The 20,385-nt window shown below is 59.1% G+C and overlaps 1 protein-coding gene across 1 annotated transcript in view; it reads left to right on the top strand.

Moving 5' to 3' along the window:
* The window catches only part of USP31 (ubiquitin specific peptidase 31), a 64,653-nt gene extending 44,486 nt beyond the window's left edge, over positions 1-20,167 (top strand). The window contains exons 8-16 of the mRNA XM_055134413.1: positions 53-164; positions 497-591; positions 1,022-1,099; positions 1,858-1,987; positions 3,067-3,186; positions 4,205-4,430; positions 9,932-10,090; positions 11,647-11,799; positions 12,219-20,167. Of these exons, the coding sequence (XP_054990388.1) occupies positions 53-164; positions 497-591; positions 1,022-1,099; positions 1,858-1,987; positions 3,067-3,186; positions 4,205-4,430; positions 9,932-10,090; positions 11,647-11,799; positions 12,219-13,753 (2,608 nt within the window). The 3' untranslated portion in view covers positions 13,754-20,167. The remainder of the gene's footprint in view (positions 1-52; positions 165-496; positions 592-1,021; positions 1,100-1,857; positions 1,988-3,066; positions 3,187-4,204; positions 4,431-9,931; positions 10,091-11,646; positions 11,800-12,218) is intronic.
* The last annotated feature ends 218 nt before the right edge of the window (positions 20,168-20,385 follow it).

Below are 20,385 nucleotides of genomic sequence, written 5' to 3'. Positions count from 1 at the left end.
CCTGGGTGTCGGGGCGCTGCCGTCCTGCCACCGCGCCGTGCCTGCGCCCTAGGTTCGGGCTGCCCTTCGTGCTGCACCTGGAGAAGACCATCGCGTGGGACCTGCTGCAGAAGGAGATCCTGGAGAAGATGAAGTACTTCCTGCGGCCCACAGTGTGCATCCAGGTGCGGGGCGCCCCGGCTCGGGGTCCCCGGGGAGGGGGGAGCAGCCGGGTGCCCCCTCCCCCCACCCCGAGGCTCTCCCTCGACCCCCTCCTCGGCTGCCTCCTTGCTTCCCCCGTGATCCGCCCGGGGAAGGTGCTCCCGGGCGTCAGGGGGCCCGTGTTTAAGGCCTCCCCCCCCCCCCCCCCCCGTTCTGGGGAGAGGCCGGGAGCTGCCTGCTCAGGCTCGCAGGGAGTGTGTCGGGGCCGCGCCGCAGCCACGCAGACCTTCTGCCGAGTGGGGGACGTGCGAGGCGGGTGCCCTTCCGGACAGACTCTCCTCCCCGCTCCCCGCAGGTGTGCCCCTTCAGCCTGCGTGTGGTCAGCGTGGTGGGCATCACGTACCTGCTGCCGCAGGAGGAGCAGCCCCTGTGCCACCCAACCGTGGAAAGGTAACAAAAAAAATACCCCGTAGATTTTTTTTATGTATTTTTATAGACACGGCCAGGGTCCCAAGGTGCAGGCGTAGACTCAGGCCCCGGGCCGGCTGCCACCCGTGTCCAGGAACCTGGACAGAATCGCCCGCTGTCCTCAGGCACGCCGGAGTGACCGGGCAGCCCTCCAGGGCGCTCTGTCCCCTCCAAGGACGTTTGTTCTCTGTGTGGGGCATTTGGGCTACGGGTCTGTGAGTCTGGTTATTAAGTACGGCACGGTGACTCCGTAGTTACTGGGGAGGAGGAAGCCGCCCGGGGTCGGGGGGGGGGGGGGGGGCAGGGCAGAGTGATGCGGGTTCCAGGCCACCAGGTTACTGCTCCGGGCAGGACACGGTGGCCTTGAAGGCGGAATAGAGACTAATCCGTGACTTCCCTCCCCGCCTCACAGGGCGCTGAAATCTTGCGGACCGGGTGGCAGTGCGCACGTGAAGCTGGTGGTGGAATGGGACAAGGAGACCAAGGATTTGTGAGTACTCATGAGTGTTTGCAGCGGCTCTGATTCTCTCCAGTCGCGTACCCACCCTCCCATCTTCTCTCTCTCTCCTGGCCCCGTGCCTTTGATCTTCCCAGCTAGCTGAGACAGCTCTTCTCTCGGGGCTGGAGTGATAGCACAGCGGGGAGGGCGTTTGCCTTGCACGCGGCCGACCCGGGTTCGAGTCCCAGCATCCCATAGGGTCCCCTGAACACCGCCAGGGGTAATTCCTGAGTATTCCTGAGTGCAGAGCCAGGAGTAACCCCTGAGCATCACCGGGTGTGACCCCAAAAGCAAAAAAAAACCAGAAAAAAATCCAGCTCTTTTCTCTCTTCTTTCAGTTAAATAATTAGGTGTGTAGCTGCTAACCCCTCACTTAAACAGTTTCTTTCCTGCGCACTCGGGGGCCGCCCTGAGACCCCAGGATATTCATTGGTTGCCGTGCTTGACGGCCGTGGGGCTGAGCTTGCTTTGAGTTTTGTCCCAAGCCCGCCGGCCAGCCCAGGAAGCCGTGTGGTCAGAGGTGTGCCTGTGGGTAACAAGGGGCAGTCTGGGTTAACTGGCCCCCGGGACACCGGCTCCGTCCCGTTCCCTGAGGCAGCCTCGTAGAGAGCGTCTCGAGAAGAGTCGGGGGTTGGGAAAAGTTGGCCAGCCACCGTCGTCTCACGCGGTTGCCTCGTGGGGCCGTCTCGGGGACTCTGGCGTCCGCGTGGTCCCCTCGGTCTGATCAGTGCTCTCGTTCCCCGCCCCAGCTTGTTCGCGAGCACCGAGGAGGAGTACATCCCCGATGCCGAGAGCGTGCGGCTGCAGAAGGAGCGCCACCACCAGCCACAGACCTGCACCTTGTCCCAGTGCTTCCAGCTCTACACCAAGGAGGAGCGGGTAGGTGGCTGGGGGCGCGGGGAGGGGGGCGGGGCATGGTTGGGGGATGGGCAGGTGAGTGCAGGCAGCGTGAGCGCCGGCAAGCTCCCACGAGTCTCGGCGTCTTCATTTATGTTCTGTGCACTCGGCAATGAGCAGCTTCGTGGAGATTTTTTTAAAAATTAGAAAAAAAAATTCATTGAAAATTCTGGAAAAGCTGGATTGAGTAAGAAATGAACGCTTGTGGTTGTTCATTTCCTTTGGTGTTTTTGGACGACTCCTGACAATGCTCAGGGCTTGCTCCTGACTCTGCACTCAGAACTTTCTCCTGATGGTGCTCGGGGACCGTATGGGATGCCGGGGACCAAACCTGGGTCAGCGGGGTGCAAGGCAGGCGCCCTCCCTGCTGTGCTAGCTCTCAAGCTCCATGGTTAATTATTTAACGGGACTCTTTTAGATAGAAAATTGTAATGATTTCCTTTAGTAGCTAGAACAGTGATTGCCAGATCTTTGGTGCTAAGGGTATGGGTCCTCGGAACCCTTTGAACTTCACGAAAATCAAGGAAGAATCAGTGTCTCAGTTGCATTAGGCAGGTTTTGGGTAACCGCCTTGCGCGTGGCTTGTGGTCTTGCATGTATAGTGCCGCTGTGGAAGTTCTCTCAGGCCCTGTGCTTCACACGCGGCAGCAGGCAGCAGGGACCTAGGAAATACTTGAGCAAGTAGATGAGTAAGTTCTGGGTTCCAGTCCTGCATGGCTTAAGATTTCTCCAGGTTGGGTGGAGAGAGAGTGCAAGGGTGAAGGCTTTGCCTTGCATGAGGCAGACCCGGGTCTGAGCCCCAGGACTACATGGTTCTTAGAGCCCCGCCAGGAGAAGTCCCTGAGCACCGAGCTAGGAGGAAGGAAGGAAGGGGAGAGAGAGAGAGAGAGAGAGAGAGAGAGAGAGAGAGAGAGAGAGAGAGAGAGAGAGACAGACAGACAGACAGACAGACAGACAGACAGACCCCCGGCACCAGCGTCGTGTGCTGCCCTGGGGCCTGGGCCCCGGGAAACTGCAGTCCCAGCCCGAGTGATGCTGAGCAGGGCATGCCCGTGTTCCAGCTCGCCCCGGATGACGCCTGGCGCTGCCCGCACTGCAAGCAGCTGCAGCAGGGCAGCATCACCCTGAGCCTCTGGACGCTGCCTGACGTGCTCATCATCCACCTGAAGCGCTTCCGACAGGTCAGGACGCCCGGGGTGGTGGTGGTGGGGGAGGGCGTGGCGGTGGGTGTGCGCAGGGGGGGTGGGGGGGCACCCTGCTGGCTGGCAGGGCCCGTCCACCTCCGACCCGAGTGCTTAGAGAGCTCTTGTCCCTGCCCCGAGAGAAACAGGCGCTTCCCGTGGCCTTCGGGACTCTCCACGCGGCAGTTCTTAGCCCAGAAGCTGGATGCGGTTCTCGGGGCTTGCTGTGGGTGGGAAGACGCCTTCAGGTGTTGGCGTGCATGCTCGGGAAGCGGGCAGGGAAGTAGGGCTTGCGGGGGGTAGCATTCCCTTCTCTCCCCGTGTCGGCCCGCGCTCTCTGGGCTGCTGTCGTGTCGTGGGGGGTAGATGAGTTGTAAACACAGAGGCGGGCTCCTTCCGGCCGTGCTCCGGAAAGGCCGCGGCTTCCCGGCAGCCCCGGGGTCAGTGGGCCAGTGGGAGCCCCCAGGTGCAGGTGTGTGCAGGTGTGTGTGTGTCGACCCGGGGATCAGGGGTGGGCGGGTGGCGCTCGGGGACAGGCATCCCGGAGGCCCCCGTCGTCCCCAGCGGCGCCGGAGCCGGGAAGGGCCTGGAATCACGGCAGCCGATTACTGAGGTGGTGCTGTCCCTGCCACCCGCAACTCTGGGGGCAGTGGCGTGCACGGGCGGCTGTGCGGGGGTGTCTGCGGCCAGCCAGGAGTAGCCCCTGAGCATCGCTGGGCATGACCCTCCAGACGGAGGCCTTGTGCTGTGCTGGGTGGCTGGGGGGGCCAGAAGGGGCTCAGTCAGGGCCGTGCTAGCGAGTCCGTGTGAGCTGCCCAGGAAGGCGAGACTCCGGGTCCCGGTGCAGGGACGCGAGGGCCTGTTCCTTCCTGCAGGCGGTTCCCGCCCCTGAGTCAGTGTCTTGGAGACTTGCGTTAAGGCGACACCGGCCACTTCAGCCCATGGGGCCCACCTTCCCCCGATCGGCCTTGGGCTCGCACGAAAACGTCACGGGCGCCTGTCCTTCTTCTCGCGACAGGAAGGGGACCGGCGGCTGAAGCTCCAGAACATGGTCAAGTTCCCCCTGACCGGCCTGGACATGACCCCTCACGTGGTCAAGAGGAGCCAGAGCAGCTGGAGCCTGCCCTCCCACTGGTCTCCGTGGAGACGGCCCTACGGCCTCGGCAGGGACCCCGAGGACTGCGTCTATGACCTGTATGCTGTGTGCAATCACCACGGCACCATGCAAGGGGGGCACTACACAGGTCTGCAGTGCGCGGGGCCGCGTGTGCGCTGACCGCCGTGCTGGGGGCAGGCTGCTGGCTCTGGGCGCTTCCTTCCTCTGCCCGGCCGGCCGCCAGGCCAGGTCTCACCCCCGCGCCTCTGGCCAAGAGCCGAGAATGGAGAATTCTGCCCCCCTTCCCTGCTTCGGGTCCCCGCGTGGGTTGTCTGACCGGGGTGGGGGGTGGGGGGCTGGTGTGTGCCACATTCTCTGCCCTCTCCCTGCACCCCCACATTTCAGGGCCTGCTCCCCACCCTGGGAGAGGTTGTTGCTTTTTCAGTGCACCTCCAAAGTGTGACTGGAAAGGGCTTTTTTTAAAAAAAAAATTTACTTTTAATGAATCACCATGAGATACAGTTACAGACTTTAATGATTACGTTTCAGTCATACAATGATCGAGTACCCATCCCTCCACCAGTGCCCATTCTCCACCACCAATGATCCCGGTATCCCTCCCGCCACCCCCACCCCTTCCCACCCCCCCCCACCCCCCCCACCCCTGCCTCTGTGGCAGGCACATTTCCTCTTTCCTCTCTCTCTCCTTTTGGGTGTTTTGTGGTTTGCAACCCAGGTACTAAGCGGCGGCCATCATGTTCGGTTCATAGTCTACTTTTAGCTTGCCTCTCCCATCCCGGCTTGGGTCTCACTGCTGGGGGAAAGGCAGCTGGGGTGGAGAAGGGGCCACTAAGCAACTGAAGGGCTTTTCTTTTCTGTCTAAAGGCACACTCTGCCTTTTCATTTGCAAAAGTGCCTCACTCAGAGGCTCTGCTGTCTCTCCTGCCCTCCGCCTCCGGGTTTCATCTTTGCCTGTCACTCTCTGCACGCTTGCCTCCTCCCCACTAGACAGCAAGTCTCCGAGGCGGAATTGTAGGATTCAGAATGTTTGTGGATATCGGAGAGACTCGTGGATTTTTTGCCTTCTTGCCCGGACTTCTGTTTGGGAGCGGGTGTCTGGGTGTTGGTTGCTTACCCCGTCTTCGGTGAATGGCATCAGTGTGGTTTCTGTAGGCTTCCTCCGAGCAGATCCCCGGACTGCCTCCCATCAGCAGGACCCCGGGGTGCTAGGGACTCTTTGATGCCCTTTATTGAATTCCTGTGATTAATGTGCCGATCACCACGCTTTCACGTGTGCATTGTCCCAACACCACACCCACCACCAGTGCCCACTTCCCTTCACTAGTGTCCCAGGGACCCATCCCCCCATCCCCATGCCCCCAGCACAATCAGCTTAGGTTTTCTTTTCTTTATTTTTTTTTAACTTCAGTAACTATTTTTTATTTTATTTTATTTTATTTTATTTTTGCTTTTTGGGTCACACCCAGGGATGCTTAGAGATGCTCCTGGCTCTACACTCAGGAATCACTCCTGGCATTGCTCGGGGGACCATATGGAATGCCGGGGATCGAACCCGGGTCGGCCTCGTACAAGGCAAACGCCCTACCCACTATACTATCACTCCAGCTCATCATTTTTATTTAAATTTTTTTTTGCATAAGTTACTGTGATTTACAAAGTCATCCATAGTTGAGTTTTAGGTGTTCGGTTGAATATTGCTGATCCTGCCTCCCACGTCAGGTTCCCTCTAACACACACACACACACACACACACACACACACACACACACACACACACACACACACACACACACACACACACACACACACACACACACACACACACAGGCCTCCCTGACGGGCACATTTTAAGTTTGGTGGTTGTAGTTGGTGGCCTGCTGTCTGTGTTGTTGATGCTGTTCTTTAGACACATGTGTGTACTACGCCTCAACACCATCCCAGTCCCCTGCCCTTGTTCATCCCATCCACCTCTTATTATTTCCGTCCGTGGTTTCTCTTTCTTGTCCTTCTTCCTGAACTGTGGGGTCACGGATGATCTAGGTGTACCCTCTTTAATAACCTTGCTCTCTCTGGACTTGTTATTCTCAATGCCATAGATACGTGAGGTTATCCTGTGTTTGTCCTTTTTTTTCACATACATAATCTCTGTTTCAGTTCCATACCAATTGCAGTGAAATGCATGAGTTCAATATTTTTGCAGCTGCAGAGTATCGCATTGTGTACACCCTGTGCCTTCGAAATCCACCCTTCTGCCATTTTTGGACACCTTGGCAGATTCCCTGGCTTAGCTGCCGTGCTTCAGTGAATAACGGTGTGAATGGACGTCTTCTGTCCTGGGGTAGACACCCAGAAATTGAATTGCTAGGTCCTATGGCAGCTCAGTTCTTACTTTTTTGAGAAATCTCCATGCTAGGTTGAATGAGAAGCATTCCTACCAGCGGTGGGTTGAGAGTTCCTGCATCTCCGCCAACACAGATCGTTCTCAGGGTTTTGGATATTTGCCATTCTGTGTGAGATGGCGTCTCATTGTCGTCTTGGTTTGCGTTTCCCTGATAGTAAGTGATGATGAGCACTTCTTCATGTGCCTCTTAGTTTTTTTTTGTCTTCTTCAGAGAAGTTTCTGTTCATTTTCTCTCTCCGTTTTTTGATAGGTTTTCATTACTGTGAACTTTGTGAGTACTTTATGTAGCTTGGTTATCAACCCTGTATCTGGTGTGTTGGGTGCGAATATTTTCTCCCATTAAGTTGGGTGTCCTGGAATTTTACCTTGTTCTTTTTTTCCTCCTTTTTTTTTTTTTTTTGGCCACACTGGGCATTGCTCAGGAGTTCCTGGCTCTGTGCTCAGGCATTAACTCTTGATGGTGTTCAGGGGACCACATGGGATGCTGGGGATTGAACCCAGTCAGTTGTGTGCAAGGCAGATGTCCAACCCACTCTGCTGTCTCTCCAGCCCTAGCCCATGTTTCTTTGGCCATGTAGAAACCCTTTAAGATAGTCTCATTTTTATATATTTTTTTATTTGATTGCCTCTGCCAATGGGATCATACCCTTGAAAACATCTTTGAGGTCTGAATCTTGAAGCATTCTGCCTATATTTTCCTCAGTGTATCTTATGGATTCTGGTCTGATCTCAGTCTTTGATCCACTTGGAATTGACTGTTATGTAACATGTGAGATATGGACCTAGCTTTATATATTTTTTTAACTTGTGGTTACCCAGTATTCCCAACGCCATCTGATGAAGAGGTGTCTTCACTTCATGCTCCCAACTCCTTTCTTGAAAATTAGTTGACTATAGATCTGGGGGGGGTTGTTTGCCTTTGGATACTCAGTTCTAACCCATTGACCAGAGAGTCTGTCCTTATTCCAGTGCTGTTTTGATACTATAGCTTTACGAAATAGTTTGAAGTTCAGTAGTGCAATACTTCTCATTTTCCTATTTCTCAAAGTAGCTTTGGGAATTTGGGGGGTGTTTTGTGGTACCAAACAATTACTGACGGTTCTAAGCCCTTGAAGAATGCCATCTGAATTTGTATGGGGATATGTTGAACTCTGTACAATAATTTAGGTAGGATGGTCGCTTTGATACTGTGAATTCTAGGAACATGGAATATGTTTCCATTTCCTAAGGCCTTCTCTTTGTCCAAAGTGACTTAAAATTTTCATGGTGTAGATCTCTCACCTCTTTTTTGTTAAGTTGATTCCTAGATGCTTGATGTTTGTGGGCACTGTTTTGAATGGGATAGACTCTTGGGTTGCTTTCTCTTCTGACTCATTGTTTGCATAGAGGAGCACAAAAAGATTTTGTGTTTGGCTTTGTTGCTGGCCACTTTGCTGTATTGATTGTTTCCAAGGAGCTTTTAGTGGACTCTTTAGGCTCTTCCATATATATTTTTGTGACATCTGGAGTTAGTGATAATTTGACTTCTTTCCCAATTTGGATTCCTTTAATTTTTTTTTCCCTAGCCTGATTGCTGTAGCAAGGACTTCTAATATTATACTAAATAAACGTGGAGACGGTGTACATCCTTGCCTGGGACTAATCTCAGAGGGAGTGCTTTCAGAAACTGGCTGTGGGCTTGTTATGGATGGCTCTGACTGTCCTGAGGAAGATTCTTTCCACTTGTGTTTTGTTGAGGGTTTTGATCGTGAGTGATTTTGCATTTTTTTTTAAATTATTTTTATTTTTGGGTCACACCGGGCAATGCACAGGAGTTACTCCTGGCTCATGCACTCAGGAATTACTCCTGGCAGTGCTCAGGGGACCATATGGGATGCCGGGGATTGAACCCGGGTCTGCTGCGAGTAAGGCAAACTCCCTCCCCGCTGTATGTACTATTGCTCCAGCCTCCTGATTTTGCTTCTTGTCAGTAGTTTCCTCTGCACCGATTGATACGATGATATGATTTCAGTCTTTCCATGTATTTATGTGGTAGATTACGTTACTTGATTTGTATACGTTGAACCACCCAGGCATCCCGGGAATGTGTCTCATCTGGTCATGGTGCATTTTTTTTTTTTAATATAGAATTTCGTTTTTGGTGTGCTAAGATGTTGTTGAGGATTGTTGTGTCAGTGGACGTCAGGGAAATTAGTCTGAAATGTTCTTTTTCAGTAGTGCCTCTGTCTGCCTTTTATGTCTCGGGGCTCCATACTGGCAGGGGTGGGTGGCGTTTTGAGGGAGTAACACCCGGGTCTCTCGCCTCATGTGCCCTGCCCCTGTGGTCATCCGGAGTCTGTCCCAGCAGTCAGCGAAGGGCCCTGGCTCTGATGTTGTCGCGCCCCTGTAGGGGAGTGTTTCTAGAAGGGACGATGGGTCCTGCTGTGTCCAGCTGGTCTCATCCCAAGCTCTGGGCCAGATTCTTGTCTGTTCATTCCGGTGCTCGAGGGCACTCTTTCCCTCTCAGCCTTCGCCATGTTCTCAGTGTCTGGGGGGCTTCCCGGGGGGGCTTCCCAGGGGCAGTGCCACATGCCGGGACTCAACAGCCTGAACGGAGTCAGGCCTCGCCCTTCAAAACACTCTCACCCTGGGCCGGTCTCTTCGTCTCTGTGAGCCCCTGTGAAGTGGGGATCCTGATCGGAGCAGTCCCAGGATTCAGTCCGGCGCTTGGCCACACACGTGCACAGAAAACATTGTTTCCTGGTCCTGTGATGTCCTGTCTGCCAGATGCGTCGGGACACGCTCCAGCCAGGGTTTCTGCGCACGGCACTGTTAATGTGGAAATGGCGTGTGGAAGTGGCAGGATCGCCGGGCCGGGGGGCTGTCCCGTGCATGTCGGGGGTCTCTGTCATCACGCTGAGGATCAGAAATGTTTCCATTCCTGCCCAGCTGCCCGCGGGCCCACAGCACGCCCAGTTGAGACCCCCCCACCCCCCGACCCCGAGTGGATGCGCTGACTGTGCTTTCTGAGGTTAACCTGCGTTTCACCCGTGGGGCTGGTTGGGAATTTCCTGAAACGTCTTGCCTGGGTCTTACGGAAGTCGGACCCCGCCCCAACCCCCCTCTGTATTTACTACATGTCCCTGAAGCTCCTGGCTTGGTCCCGGGAGCCTGCGCAGGGGGGCCTGGCGGGTGGGGGCGGCTGGCCGAGTGCCCGCCTCTCACGCGCCCCCTCCCCCCCCCCGCAGCCTACTGCAAGAACTCGGTGGACGGGCTGTGGTACTGCTTTGACGACAGCGACGTGCAGCAGCTCTCGGAGGGCGATGTGTGCACGCAGACGGCCTACATCCTCTTCTACCAGAGGCGCACGGCCATCCCGTCCTGGTCGGCCAACAGCTCCGTGGCGGGTAAGGTCCTCGCGGCCCTGGGGAGTCCCCGGGGCCGGCGGCCGTGAGGGGTGGTCTGGGGGGGTCGGGTCGTTGGATCCGATCGATCGATCCCCACCTTTGTCCTCTCTCCCAGAGCCAGAATTGATTGCCGTCGGGGAAGTGGGGGAGGGGGACAGTGGTGGGAGGGTGGGGGGCAGGGGGGTGTAAGCCGTGAGGCAGTGGGCTTGGGGGCTGTGGGGGTGGACACAGGACGGAGACTGGGCTGCCGCGTTTGGTGGGCTGACCTGAGCGTGTCCCCGGGGAGCACTGTGTGGCCTGGGTGGAGTGAGCACTCCGCTTCCGCTGAGAGGACGGCCCCTCGCCGTCTTCCCCGGAGGGTAAAGACGTGCGGTGGGGGGTGACGGGGCCTGCCGCGCGAGCGTGGGCAGTGTGAGAGCGGGCGTCCATCCCCGGTGGGGGCGGCCGCACGGCCCACACGAGGGCGCGCGTGCTTCTCGGGGCCAGGGTTTGGGACAGGACAACCTGGGACCAGATTCGGGCGCCTTTCCCCCGCCCGGGAACGCGGGGACCCACCAGCAGTTCTCGTGGCCGGGGTTCAGCGCTGCAGCGATGCCCCTGCCAGAACCGCCCCCGTCGTGCTGGAGGTCTCCCGGGCCGCTCCCGGCAGCGCCCAGAGAACCATGAGCTGCTCGGAGCTCGAGCCCGGGTGGGGTATGGGTCTAGCCTGGCCCCCTGGCTGCTGTCTTGTATTCACCCCTGCTCCCCATGGAGTCTGCACGGGGGTATCTAGAGGTTCCTCGCCGAGTCGCCCCTCCCAGGAGCTGCAGCCCGGCCCGGCGTGGGCGGCCTCTGCCGACACACCCCCAGGTAGCAGGAAGCGGGTGCTCCAGCCCTCCTGCCTTGCCTCGCTGCTCCCTGGAGGGGCCCCTCCTGGACAGAGCTTCTCGGGGGCCGCCCATCTGTCAGGACCTGCCTTTGATCCCTGTCACACACATGGAATCCCACTTTGGGGCTGGTTCCATCCCCGGCACCTCAGGGTCCTCTGGCACCCAGCCCTGCCGGGGAGCCCCACGGGGTGAGGCCTCCTCCACACAGGCCGCCCCTTCAAGCCGTCGGACCTCAGGGAAGAGGAGCGGGGAGAGCGGGGAGGGGAGGGTGTGTGTGTGTGTGTGTGTGTGTGTGTGTGTGTGTGTTTCTAAGAGTCTAAGAGAAGAGCCACCCTGGGAATAGGAGCAGTGCTCTGTGTGTGTGTGTGAGTATGTGAGTGTGTGTAAGAAGCTAAGAGAGGTAAGAGAGGAATAGCACTGTGTATGTGTGTTTGTGTGTGTGTGTGTAAGAGTCTAAAAGAAGAGCTGCCCTGGGAATAGGAGCATTGCTTTGTGTGTGTGTGTATGAGTGTGTGTGAGAAACTAAGAGAGGAACAGCACTGTGTGTGTGTGTGTGTGTGTGTTTGTCTAAGAGTCTAAGAGAAGAGCCACACCGGGAATAGGAGCAGTGCTGTGTGTGTATGTGTGTGTGTGTGTGTGCTCGCGTGCACCATCGGCCTCACCCCCGCGCCGCTCCCCTCTCCGCAGGCTCCACGAGCTCCTCCCTGTGCGAGCACTGGGTGAGCCGGCTCCCGGGCAGCAAGCAGGCCAGCGTGACCTCCGCGGCCTCATCCCGACGCACCTCCCTGGCCTCGCTCTCCGAGTCCGTGGAGATGACGGGGGAGAGGAGCGAAGACGACGGTGGGTACTCGCGGGGGCCCCAGGGGGCGGGTCGTGCCCAGGGGCTTTCCCCGCCCCCGTCAGCTGCGGCCTTTCCCCTTCCGAGCAGGGCTGAAGAGACACAGTGGTGAGGCCCCACTGCTGTGCCCGCCCCTTGCAGGGCGTCTTCTCTGCACTTGCACCTACAGCCGTGTCTGGGACGTTCCGGAAACGTTTTGCTTTTCTGCACTTTCCCGTGGGTGCTGCGGGCCGCTCGGCAGAGGACTGTTGCCGCTTGGGGGGTTTCCGTGGCTCCGTCCACGTGAGGGTGGGCTCTCGAGGGCACACGGGCGGCGCCGGGGGCGGGCACGTAACTCGCTCCCTCCCGCCCCCTCCGTGTCCTGCCGCCGGCCCTCGCGTGGGGCCCGTGTGCGTGACGCTGTTCTCTCCGCTCCGTGCAGGCGGCTTCTCCACGCGGCCCTTCGTGAGGAGCGTCCAGCGTCAGAGCCTGTCGTCCAGGTCCTCGGTCACCAGCCCGCTGGCCGCCGCCGAGAGCTGCGTCCGGCCATCCTGGCCGCTGTCGGCCAAGCTGCAGATGCGCCCCAACTCCCCGTCCCGCTTCCCCGGGGACTCGCCGCTGCACACGTCGGCCTCCACGCTGGAGAAGATCGGGGAGGCGGCGGACGACAAGGTGTCCATCTCCTGCTTCGGCAGCCTGAGGAACCTGTCCAGCAGCTTCCAGGACGCGGGCGAGGGCCACGGCCGGCGGGAGCCGCGGGCGGGGGCCCGGGCCCCCCTGGCGGTCATGGACGGCGTGTTCAAGGACGAGACGGGCCCCCGCCCGGGGCACCCCGGCGCCCTGGACGCGCCGAGCGGGCACCCGGCCCCGGGGGGCTGCTCGCCCGCTGACTCGGACCCCTTCGACAACAACAACCAGATCGCCTACGTGGACCAGAGCGACTCGGTGGACAGCTCCCCGGTCAAGGAGGCGACCCCCCCGGGCCGCGCGGGGCCCCCCGCCAGGAAGCCCGAGAGTGCCGCCAAGAGGTCCCCGGGCACCAAGCGGGCCTCGGAGCCCGAGAGAGGCCTGCGCAAGGGGCGGCCGGTGCTGGCCAGCCAGGACTCGTCCCTCTCGAGCACCTCCCCGTCCTCGCCGGTCCCCGTGAAGGCCTCCCAGAAGCCCTCCCGCCCCCGGAGCAAAGCGGACGCCGCCTCCAGGAAGGAGGCCGGGGGTCGGCACCCGGCCCCCGCCCACGCCCGGAAGGAGCCCTCGGCCAGAGCCGCGGACTCGGCGTCCTCCCCGTCCCCGCAGAAGCCCAAGTCCGCGTCTTCCCTGGCCCACGCGCCTTCCTCCTCCGCTGCCAAGAAGGCCTCGGGCCCGGCCCCCAGGGGCCCCTTCCCCCCGGGGAAGGGCCGGACCTCGGAGCGGACCTTGAGCCGGGAGGGCTCGCGGCAGAGCCTGGCCTCCGACCGGGGCAGCCTCACGCCCGGCTCCAAGCCCGGCTCGCCCCGCGTGAGCCAGGCGCGGGCCGGCGAGAGCCGCGGGGACGGGCGGCACGTGCGCAGCAGCTCCATGGCCAGCCTGCGCTCCCCGGGGGCCGGCGCCCGCGCGGGCCTCAAGCGGGACAGCAAGTCGGAGGACAAGGGGCTGTCCTTCTTCAAGTCGGCCCTGCGGCAGAAGGAGACGCGCCGCTCCACCGACCTGGGCAAGACGGCCCTGCTGTCCAGGAAGGCGGGCAAGGGCGCCTGCGCGGACGACCGGGCCGAGCGGGGCCCCCCGCCCCCCGCGCCCCAGCCGCCGCCGCCCGCCCCCAAGGACCCCGCGCCCGGCAGACACTCCCTGCTGTCCACCCGCAGGGCCAAGTCTTCCCAGCTGGAGGCGGGCGCGCCCGCGTCCCCCGGGGCCCGGCCGGCGGGGGCGGCCGAGAAGCCGGCCCCCAAGGTGCCCTCTAAGAGCATGCCAACCTCTGCACGGCCCTCTCAGAAACCTCAGTGAGCCCCCCGCAGCCCCGGGATCCGCTCTGCGGGAGACGCGGGTTTATTTATTTAGAGCCCCTCCCTGCCCCTCCCTGCCCCCCCTCTCCTCCCTCTCCCCACCCCTACTCCCCGCTTTTGTATTCTTTTGGGGTCACGTGCCTGAGTCTGTGTGCGCACGCGCGTGTTGAGAGTGTGAGCGGAGTCTTGAGCGCGGATGGGTCCGAGCGTCGCCTTATTCCGTCTCTGAACCAAAATAACAGCCCTGGGCTCTCGAGAGCACTGCGGGGCCTGGCGAAGGGGAGTCACTGGGAGACCGCGCGCCCCAGGGCGGAGGAGCCCCGAGCAGCTGGCTCGGAGAATCCTGTGGCCCTCTGCCCACCGCGGGGGGCTGGGAACCCGGGAACCGACTCGGGCTGCACACCTCTGCCCTCCACACCCCCCGCACCCCCCCCCCCCGGCTGCGGCCCGTCACCCCCCTGCCAAGGGCCCCGGACTTGCCCGTGGCGCGCGACGGGGAGAAACCGAGGCAAAGACTCTCTGCTTCCTGCACTTTGGCCCCTTCTCCCAGTCTTTGCAAAGGGCAATATTTTCACACTAACGTTTCTCAGGTATATCTACGCGGCTGGCCTCGGGCGGGGTGGGGGCGGGGAGCCGGGGGTCCAGGGGCCGCTCCCGCCTCCCGCCACCCCTGGCGGCCCCGGTGGTCTGAGTCTCTCCAGCGAAGCGCGGCGTCCCCTGAGCCGCCTTCCCCAGGGGGGCGGGTTGGAGATCTCACGGGCAGGCCGCCGGGGGGGGGGGCAGGCGTGGGTCCTGACCCGCCGGGCGGGCGTGGTGCGATGGGCACCCCCGGGAGACTCCCCCGGGCAGGAGCCGACTCCAAGCGTCCGTCCGCCTCTCCCGGGGCCTCCGTCCCGGTGGGCAGCGCCGTGGGGATCTTGCGCCTTGTAACCCAGAGAGGAAGGGCGTGGAGCACCCCCCCAGGCTGGTGGGGGGGCCGTGGGGGACCCCAGCCGACCCTGCCGCGACCCTCCTTCCTCACAGCTCCTCGGCAGTCTGGGGGTCTCTTCCCTGTGCTGAGCAGCGACTCTGACCCCGAACTCGCTCCCGGGCGCCGGTGCCCGCGGTCCCTGCGCCTGTGTCTCCCTGCAGCTGCCTCGCGAGGGACAGAAGCGGGGGCCTGCGGGGAGGGCAGGGGCGTCCCCGCCAACCTCCGTCGTTTCCCGAGCTTGTTGCAGGTGTCCCGACAAGTTGTAGGGTTTCGTTTCCTTTCTCATTTTCTTCTTTTCCATTTTTCTCTCTTTTCTTTTGGATGTCAGGACAGTCCTGATTGCCTTGGGATAGCATTTGTCACTCTGCCGGGAGGTAGCAGCGTGTCAAGTGTGTTAGTCTGTGAACAGCGGCGTTTCTTGTCCAGAGACTCTGCAGGTCCTGCCTGAATCCTTGGTGCACAGTCCCGTGGGTCCTCTCCCCTGGCAGTGTTGCCGGCTGGGGGATGGGGGGTCACGGGAGGGCGCACTGCTCTGGGTTCTGCACTGCCTGCCCCCTCCTTCTCTCCCTCCCCGCCTCCCCTCCCCTCTGTCCCTGCCTGCTCCCTCCCATCTTCCATCCTTCTTCCCATCTCTCTCCCTCCCCACCTGTGGGGAAATGTTTTCAGTCCTTGAGTTACTTAATATAATTTTGCTGCTAATTGGAGCCTTAGCAGGTAACTCGCAAGCCTGGAGACCGTGTAATGTTGAGGGTAGCTGGAATTTTCGACCCTCGCAGCATTGGAGACTTCAGTCCTCAGCCTTGCGAGCATTCCTGCAGTGCTCTGTGGAGCGCATGGACCCTGAGCCGCTGTCCCCTGGCCCCCGGATCGTGCTCAGATCACTGGGTGTCTGTCCTCGTCCCCTCTCCAGCCGCTGGTGGCCCAAAGCAGTGCCCCCCCCCCCCCAGCTGGGCTGGCCCTGGAGGTCACAGTGGCTCCTGAGGGCCCCATCAGTGTTTAGCCACTGCTAGTTCTCCTGTGTCACTTTTATTTCCGGAGGGGGGGTGGCATGCGGGAGTGGGACCGGGTGTGGGATCATCAGTATCAGGAAGGGAACATTTCATTTGGACTTCTCTTTCTTTGATAGGTAAATCTCCTTTGAAATCTCCTCTCTGGAGCGATCCTTAGAATTGCAGTTTGACTCTACAAAGGGTCACGGGGCTACTTCGAGGGGTGGGGAGGGGCCCTGTGGTCAGTTCAGCATCGGGAGAAACTAGTTTGATTTTTCTTTCCGCAGCAGTTAATTTTTTTCTTTTTTAATTCACGAGTCCTCCAGGAATATTTTTTTCCCCCATTGTGTCTGGTGTTTTTAAAAATTGACTCTGACCGATCCCGCCCATTTTCTGTGGGATCTAGACATCAAGTTCCAGCGTCTGTAAAGCTGCCTCCGGAGAGGGAAGGTCCTTGTTCCACGTGTAAATGGGACGAAGAAATCAGGCCCCACGGCGAGCCTTGTCACAGACTTGGAGGCGCTTCCGTGTCTGTGCCGGGAAGACGCAGCGCGGAGTTCCTCTGTCCCCCGCCACCGGGCATTGTGTCGGCACTGAGCCGGGCGAGCGAGTGGAGTGTCAAGCACCTAAGGGCGAAGTGGCTTCTTGGGCCGAGTCTGTCCTCCCGTTGAGCCAGAAACGTGGCGTGTGTGCTCTCGAGACTCTCCTGCTGGCCTTTGTCCGTCCGTCCGTCCGTCTGTCTGCCTGCCAAGGGGAGGCGAGCGAGGCCTGGGTTTTCTGGGACTGACCGGAGCAGTCCTTGGAGCAGTCGTGTCACCTCGGTGATGTGTGTCTCGTTCCTGACCCCTCCCTGTCCTCGGGAACATTCCTTCCCATCCCCCACGACAGCCCGACACCTCGCCCCTGAGGCGGTGGAAGCACAAAGAAACTGTCAGCGCCTGTTCTCCCGGAGACCGTGTTCCTCAGCACCCCCCCCCCCAGCCTCGTCACCCTCCCAGAGCAGTGCTGTGCCGGCCCCGGGGACGCGGGCCCTGGAGTGTGTGTGGGGGGGGTGTGGGGGTCATGCCATGGCCCTGGCCTCTGTCGTGCACCCCATGTGGGTGACCACTCTGCCACCGCCCCCCCTCCATCCTGCGAGGCTGGCTGGGGGCAGCTACTCCAGGCCCGTCGCCTGCCCTGGGAGTCAGCTGCAGCCACAGCGCCCCCGAGAGAACCGCCGAGGGGCCCCGGAGGCCGCCCCTGCCCGCGAGCTCCCGGCCGCCGGAGGGTCAGCTCAGGCCTGCGGCTCTCCCTGAGTGCGTCCACCCTGGAAACCAAAAGTGCCCTTCTTCATCCTCGGAGACGCCTCGCTCTTGCATCCACCTTCCCAGACAGAGCCGTCTCGCCCACCACGCGGGGAGGGAACCCACGATAGGATCACTGCATCCCAACGGATGAGATCACTGCATCCCAACAGATGAGATCACTGCATCCCAACGGATGAGATCACTGCATCCCAACAGATGAGATCACTGCATCCCAACAGATGAGATCACTGCATCCCAACACTGCTTTCCGCAGAGGTGGAGGTGGCGAGCTGGGGGAGGGGAGGGAGGAGGCTCGCCATCCCTCTAAGAGGAGTACCTCGGGGGGAAGGAGCCGTGTGTGTGTGTGAAGGAGCCTGTGATGGCAGCCCTCCGGGAGACGGGAGACGGAGCGGAGAGGCGCTCCGAGAGGAGTTCATCCATTTCAAATAAACGTTTTCCAAAGGAGCTGGATTTTTGACCTGACCTTCCATTCTGACACTTGGCTGCATAGTAGAACTTCTTTTTATCTTCTTCATGTAAGTGATTGTTGTTCCTGGGTTTAAAGAAAAAACAAAAAACTCGTCTTTCTGGGTTGGATTTTTGAGCTCGTATGCAAATCCTAAGCACAGTTCCAGTCGTGAAGTGCGCTGACCTTTGTGTTGGGGCCGTGCAGGGCTGTTTGCTGGCTGCCTTGGGCCTGCCTCAGAAGCAGACGCAAAAATGTGGCAGGTCCTCCACTGACTGGTTTTCATTTCTTCATGGGTGTCGTGTAGCCAAACCAGGCCACATCTTTTTTTTGGGGGAAATCCTAAACTTTCATGTCAGTAAACGCTCTGTCTCCTTCTGCCTTCTGATCAACCCCCCAAAGTATTTGTTTTTGCAGCTGCATTTTAAGCGTGGCTGATATTTTTTTTTCCTCCCTGCCAAGTTATGAAAACAATTTTTTGCATGGCCTCTCTCTAACCCAGAAAGCATGCTCACTACCTATGCAAGCAACTAATAAAAGAGATAGACAACACTAAATGCAAGTTTTTCTTAAAAAAAAAAAAAGCTACTTCGATTACGGAGCTCTATTTTTGAACTTGTAATTTTTTTAAATGTGGCTTAATCATCTGTAGAAAAAACATGAATGTGCTTTCTTGTTTTGCCTGGCACATATTTCTTTGTCCGTTCCCCCCTCCCCCCCTTTGTGGCAAGAGTGCGTGTACAATAGGTATTTTTCGAGCAGGCGTGGAACGGAGTACGTGGGGGCACACGGGTTTATATACTGTATTTAGCCTGAAGACTTTCTTAAAAGTATTTTGTTCTAAAAATAACCTGCCATTTTCTATAGATTTTAATTTTTTATACCTCCTAGGGTTCTATCGTGGTCACAAGACGAGAATGTGGCTTCTAATCAGTGCTCGCGATTTTCAGATGCTTTTGTAGCTACCGCGCTGTCTGGGACGTCTCGGGAGCCTTCCAGCCCCTGTCGGGGGGCTCAGCTGGGGGGTCACGGGGGAGCAGCAGTGGCCGGCTCGTAGGTCCGCCCCATGTTCATTGAAGGCGGGCATTTCCAGTTTGGGGGCCCGGGGGGACCCAGAGGCCCGTCTGAGGGGAACTCTCTAGCTCTCACACACCCGCTCGCCCTCACCTTTTTTTTTTTTTTTTTAACCCTGTTCATCCTCTGCTGACTGAGCACTCCAGGCGCATCAGGAGAAGGGCCAGAAACTTCTGGGCTCCACTCCTCGGCTTCTGGTCCAGTCTGGGCAAGGGTGACTTCCCGGGGTGGCCGGGCCTTCCGGAGCACCCCCTGCCATTGTGATGCATGGTCAGAATCGGGGCCGCCCCCCCACTTGGTTGAGCACTGCGGTCAGAGTCCCTGCCACCCAGGTGCTCAGGGGCACCCCGGTCCTCTGCGACGGGGGAGGAAACGACCCCCTCCCTGTGGAGAGACACCCGTGTCAGCCTCTGGGATCGGGGTCCCTCTCTCTAGGGAGGCCCGTGTCGTGGAGGCTGGCCCAGCGCCTGCCAGAGGAGTGGCGTTCAGGGAGGGCCCCGCGGGCTGGCGGGGAGGTCGTCTCCCGGCCACTGTGTCTCCCAGCTGCCACTGAGGAGCCCGCCCCTGCGGGTAGGGACGCCTGGCGCCCGGGCCACGGGGAGAACCGCCTCCCCACCTCATTCTTCGCTGACACCATTGGTGGTTTTGTTTCCGCACGAATGGGAGCATTTCAGTTGGGAGTTGTGGGTTTTGTGTCTTTTACTTTTTTTTTTTGTGGGTTTTTGTTTGTTTCTGTTTGTTTGGGGTAACAGTATTTTATCATGTCATCGAAAAACTTCAGTGAGACCCAGAGCGTTGTCGGCAGAGCCTGGCCACCTGGGGAGACTTGCTCTGGCCCCCGTCGTCCCAGAGCACGGGGACCGAGCAGCCCGCCGTGCTCCGGGGCTGGCGTCAGGTACCCAGGGCAGACACAAGAGAAGCTGAGTGGGGGTTGGAAAAATCGGAGTCGGAAACGCTCTGGATGGGGCGGCCCGGGCCAGGGCCACCTGTGGTCGTGAACACGCAATATGAACTTTCTAGGTGCTATCCTTGGTGTGGGTGTTGTGGGGGCGCTGGAGGGGGGGTGCGCGGGGGCACCTGTTTGGGAAGGGGGTCACGGCGCTTCTGAGGCTTGGGAGGGTTGGGATGTCCATCGGCCGACCCCAGGGCATTTGCTCGCCAACGGTGCCCCACCAGTGGTTCGGAAGGGGACTCGAGCCTCGTGACAAAAACAACTCCTTGCTGGAAACCTGAGGTTTCACACTGGAATGTCTGTCGCCTCGAAAGCCGCCCGTCCCGCCATGGGCCCCCGAGTGCTCGGGCCTCTCACTCCCGCTGCCGAGCTCCGGGCTTGCATTGTCTCTCCTTTGTGAGGGGAGACCTGGGTGTCTCCCGGGGCTGGGAGGAAAAGGGGGTCAAATGGTTTCAGAGAAGAAGTGCATGAGGCGCGTCACAGACTTTTTGGTTATTTATTTGTATGTTTTATTATTCCAGGTGTATGCACTTTTAAGAAGCAGAATTTATATTTTTATGTTGAAAACATTTTATTTCTGGAACAGCAGCTGATTATTATAGTCTACAGTTGGAATTAAGAGAAAAGTGGAAAAATGTAACTAAATATAATAAATTTATTACTTGCTGCCCTCTTCAAGGCATGCCTCTCCTTCCTCTTACTGGCCTGTAGTGTGTGTGTGTGTGTGTGTGTGTGTGTGAGAGAGAGAGAGAGAGAGAGAGAGAGAGAGAGAGAGAGAGAGAGAGAGAGAGATGGAGGGGGTGAGGGAGGGAAAGAGGGAGGGAGAGAGGGAGAGAGATGCCTTGGAAATTAGGTAACATAAAGTGCTGTGATATACAAAATGCCTTTAAATCATG

This window comes from Sorex araneus, chromosome 4 (assembly GCF_027595985.1).
Source record: "Sorex araneus isolate mSorAra2 chromosome 4, mSorAra2.pri, whole genome shotgun sequence".
NCBI classification, from domain to species: Eukaryota; Metazoa; Chordata; class Mammalia; order Eulipotyphla; family Soricidae; genus Sorex; species Sorex araneus.
Note: the sequence above shows the minus strand (reverse complement) of the source record. Positions and strands in the feature narration are given on the sequence as shown.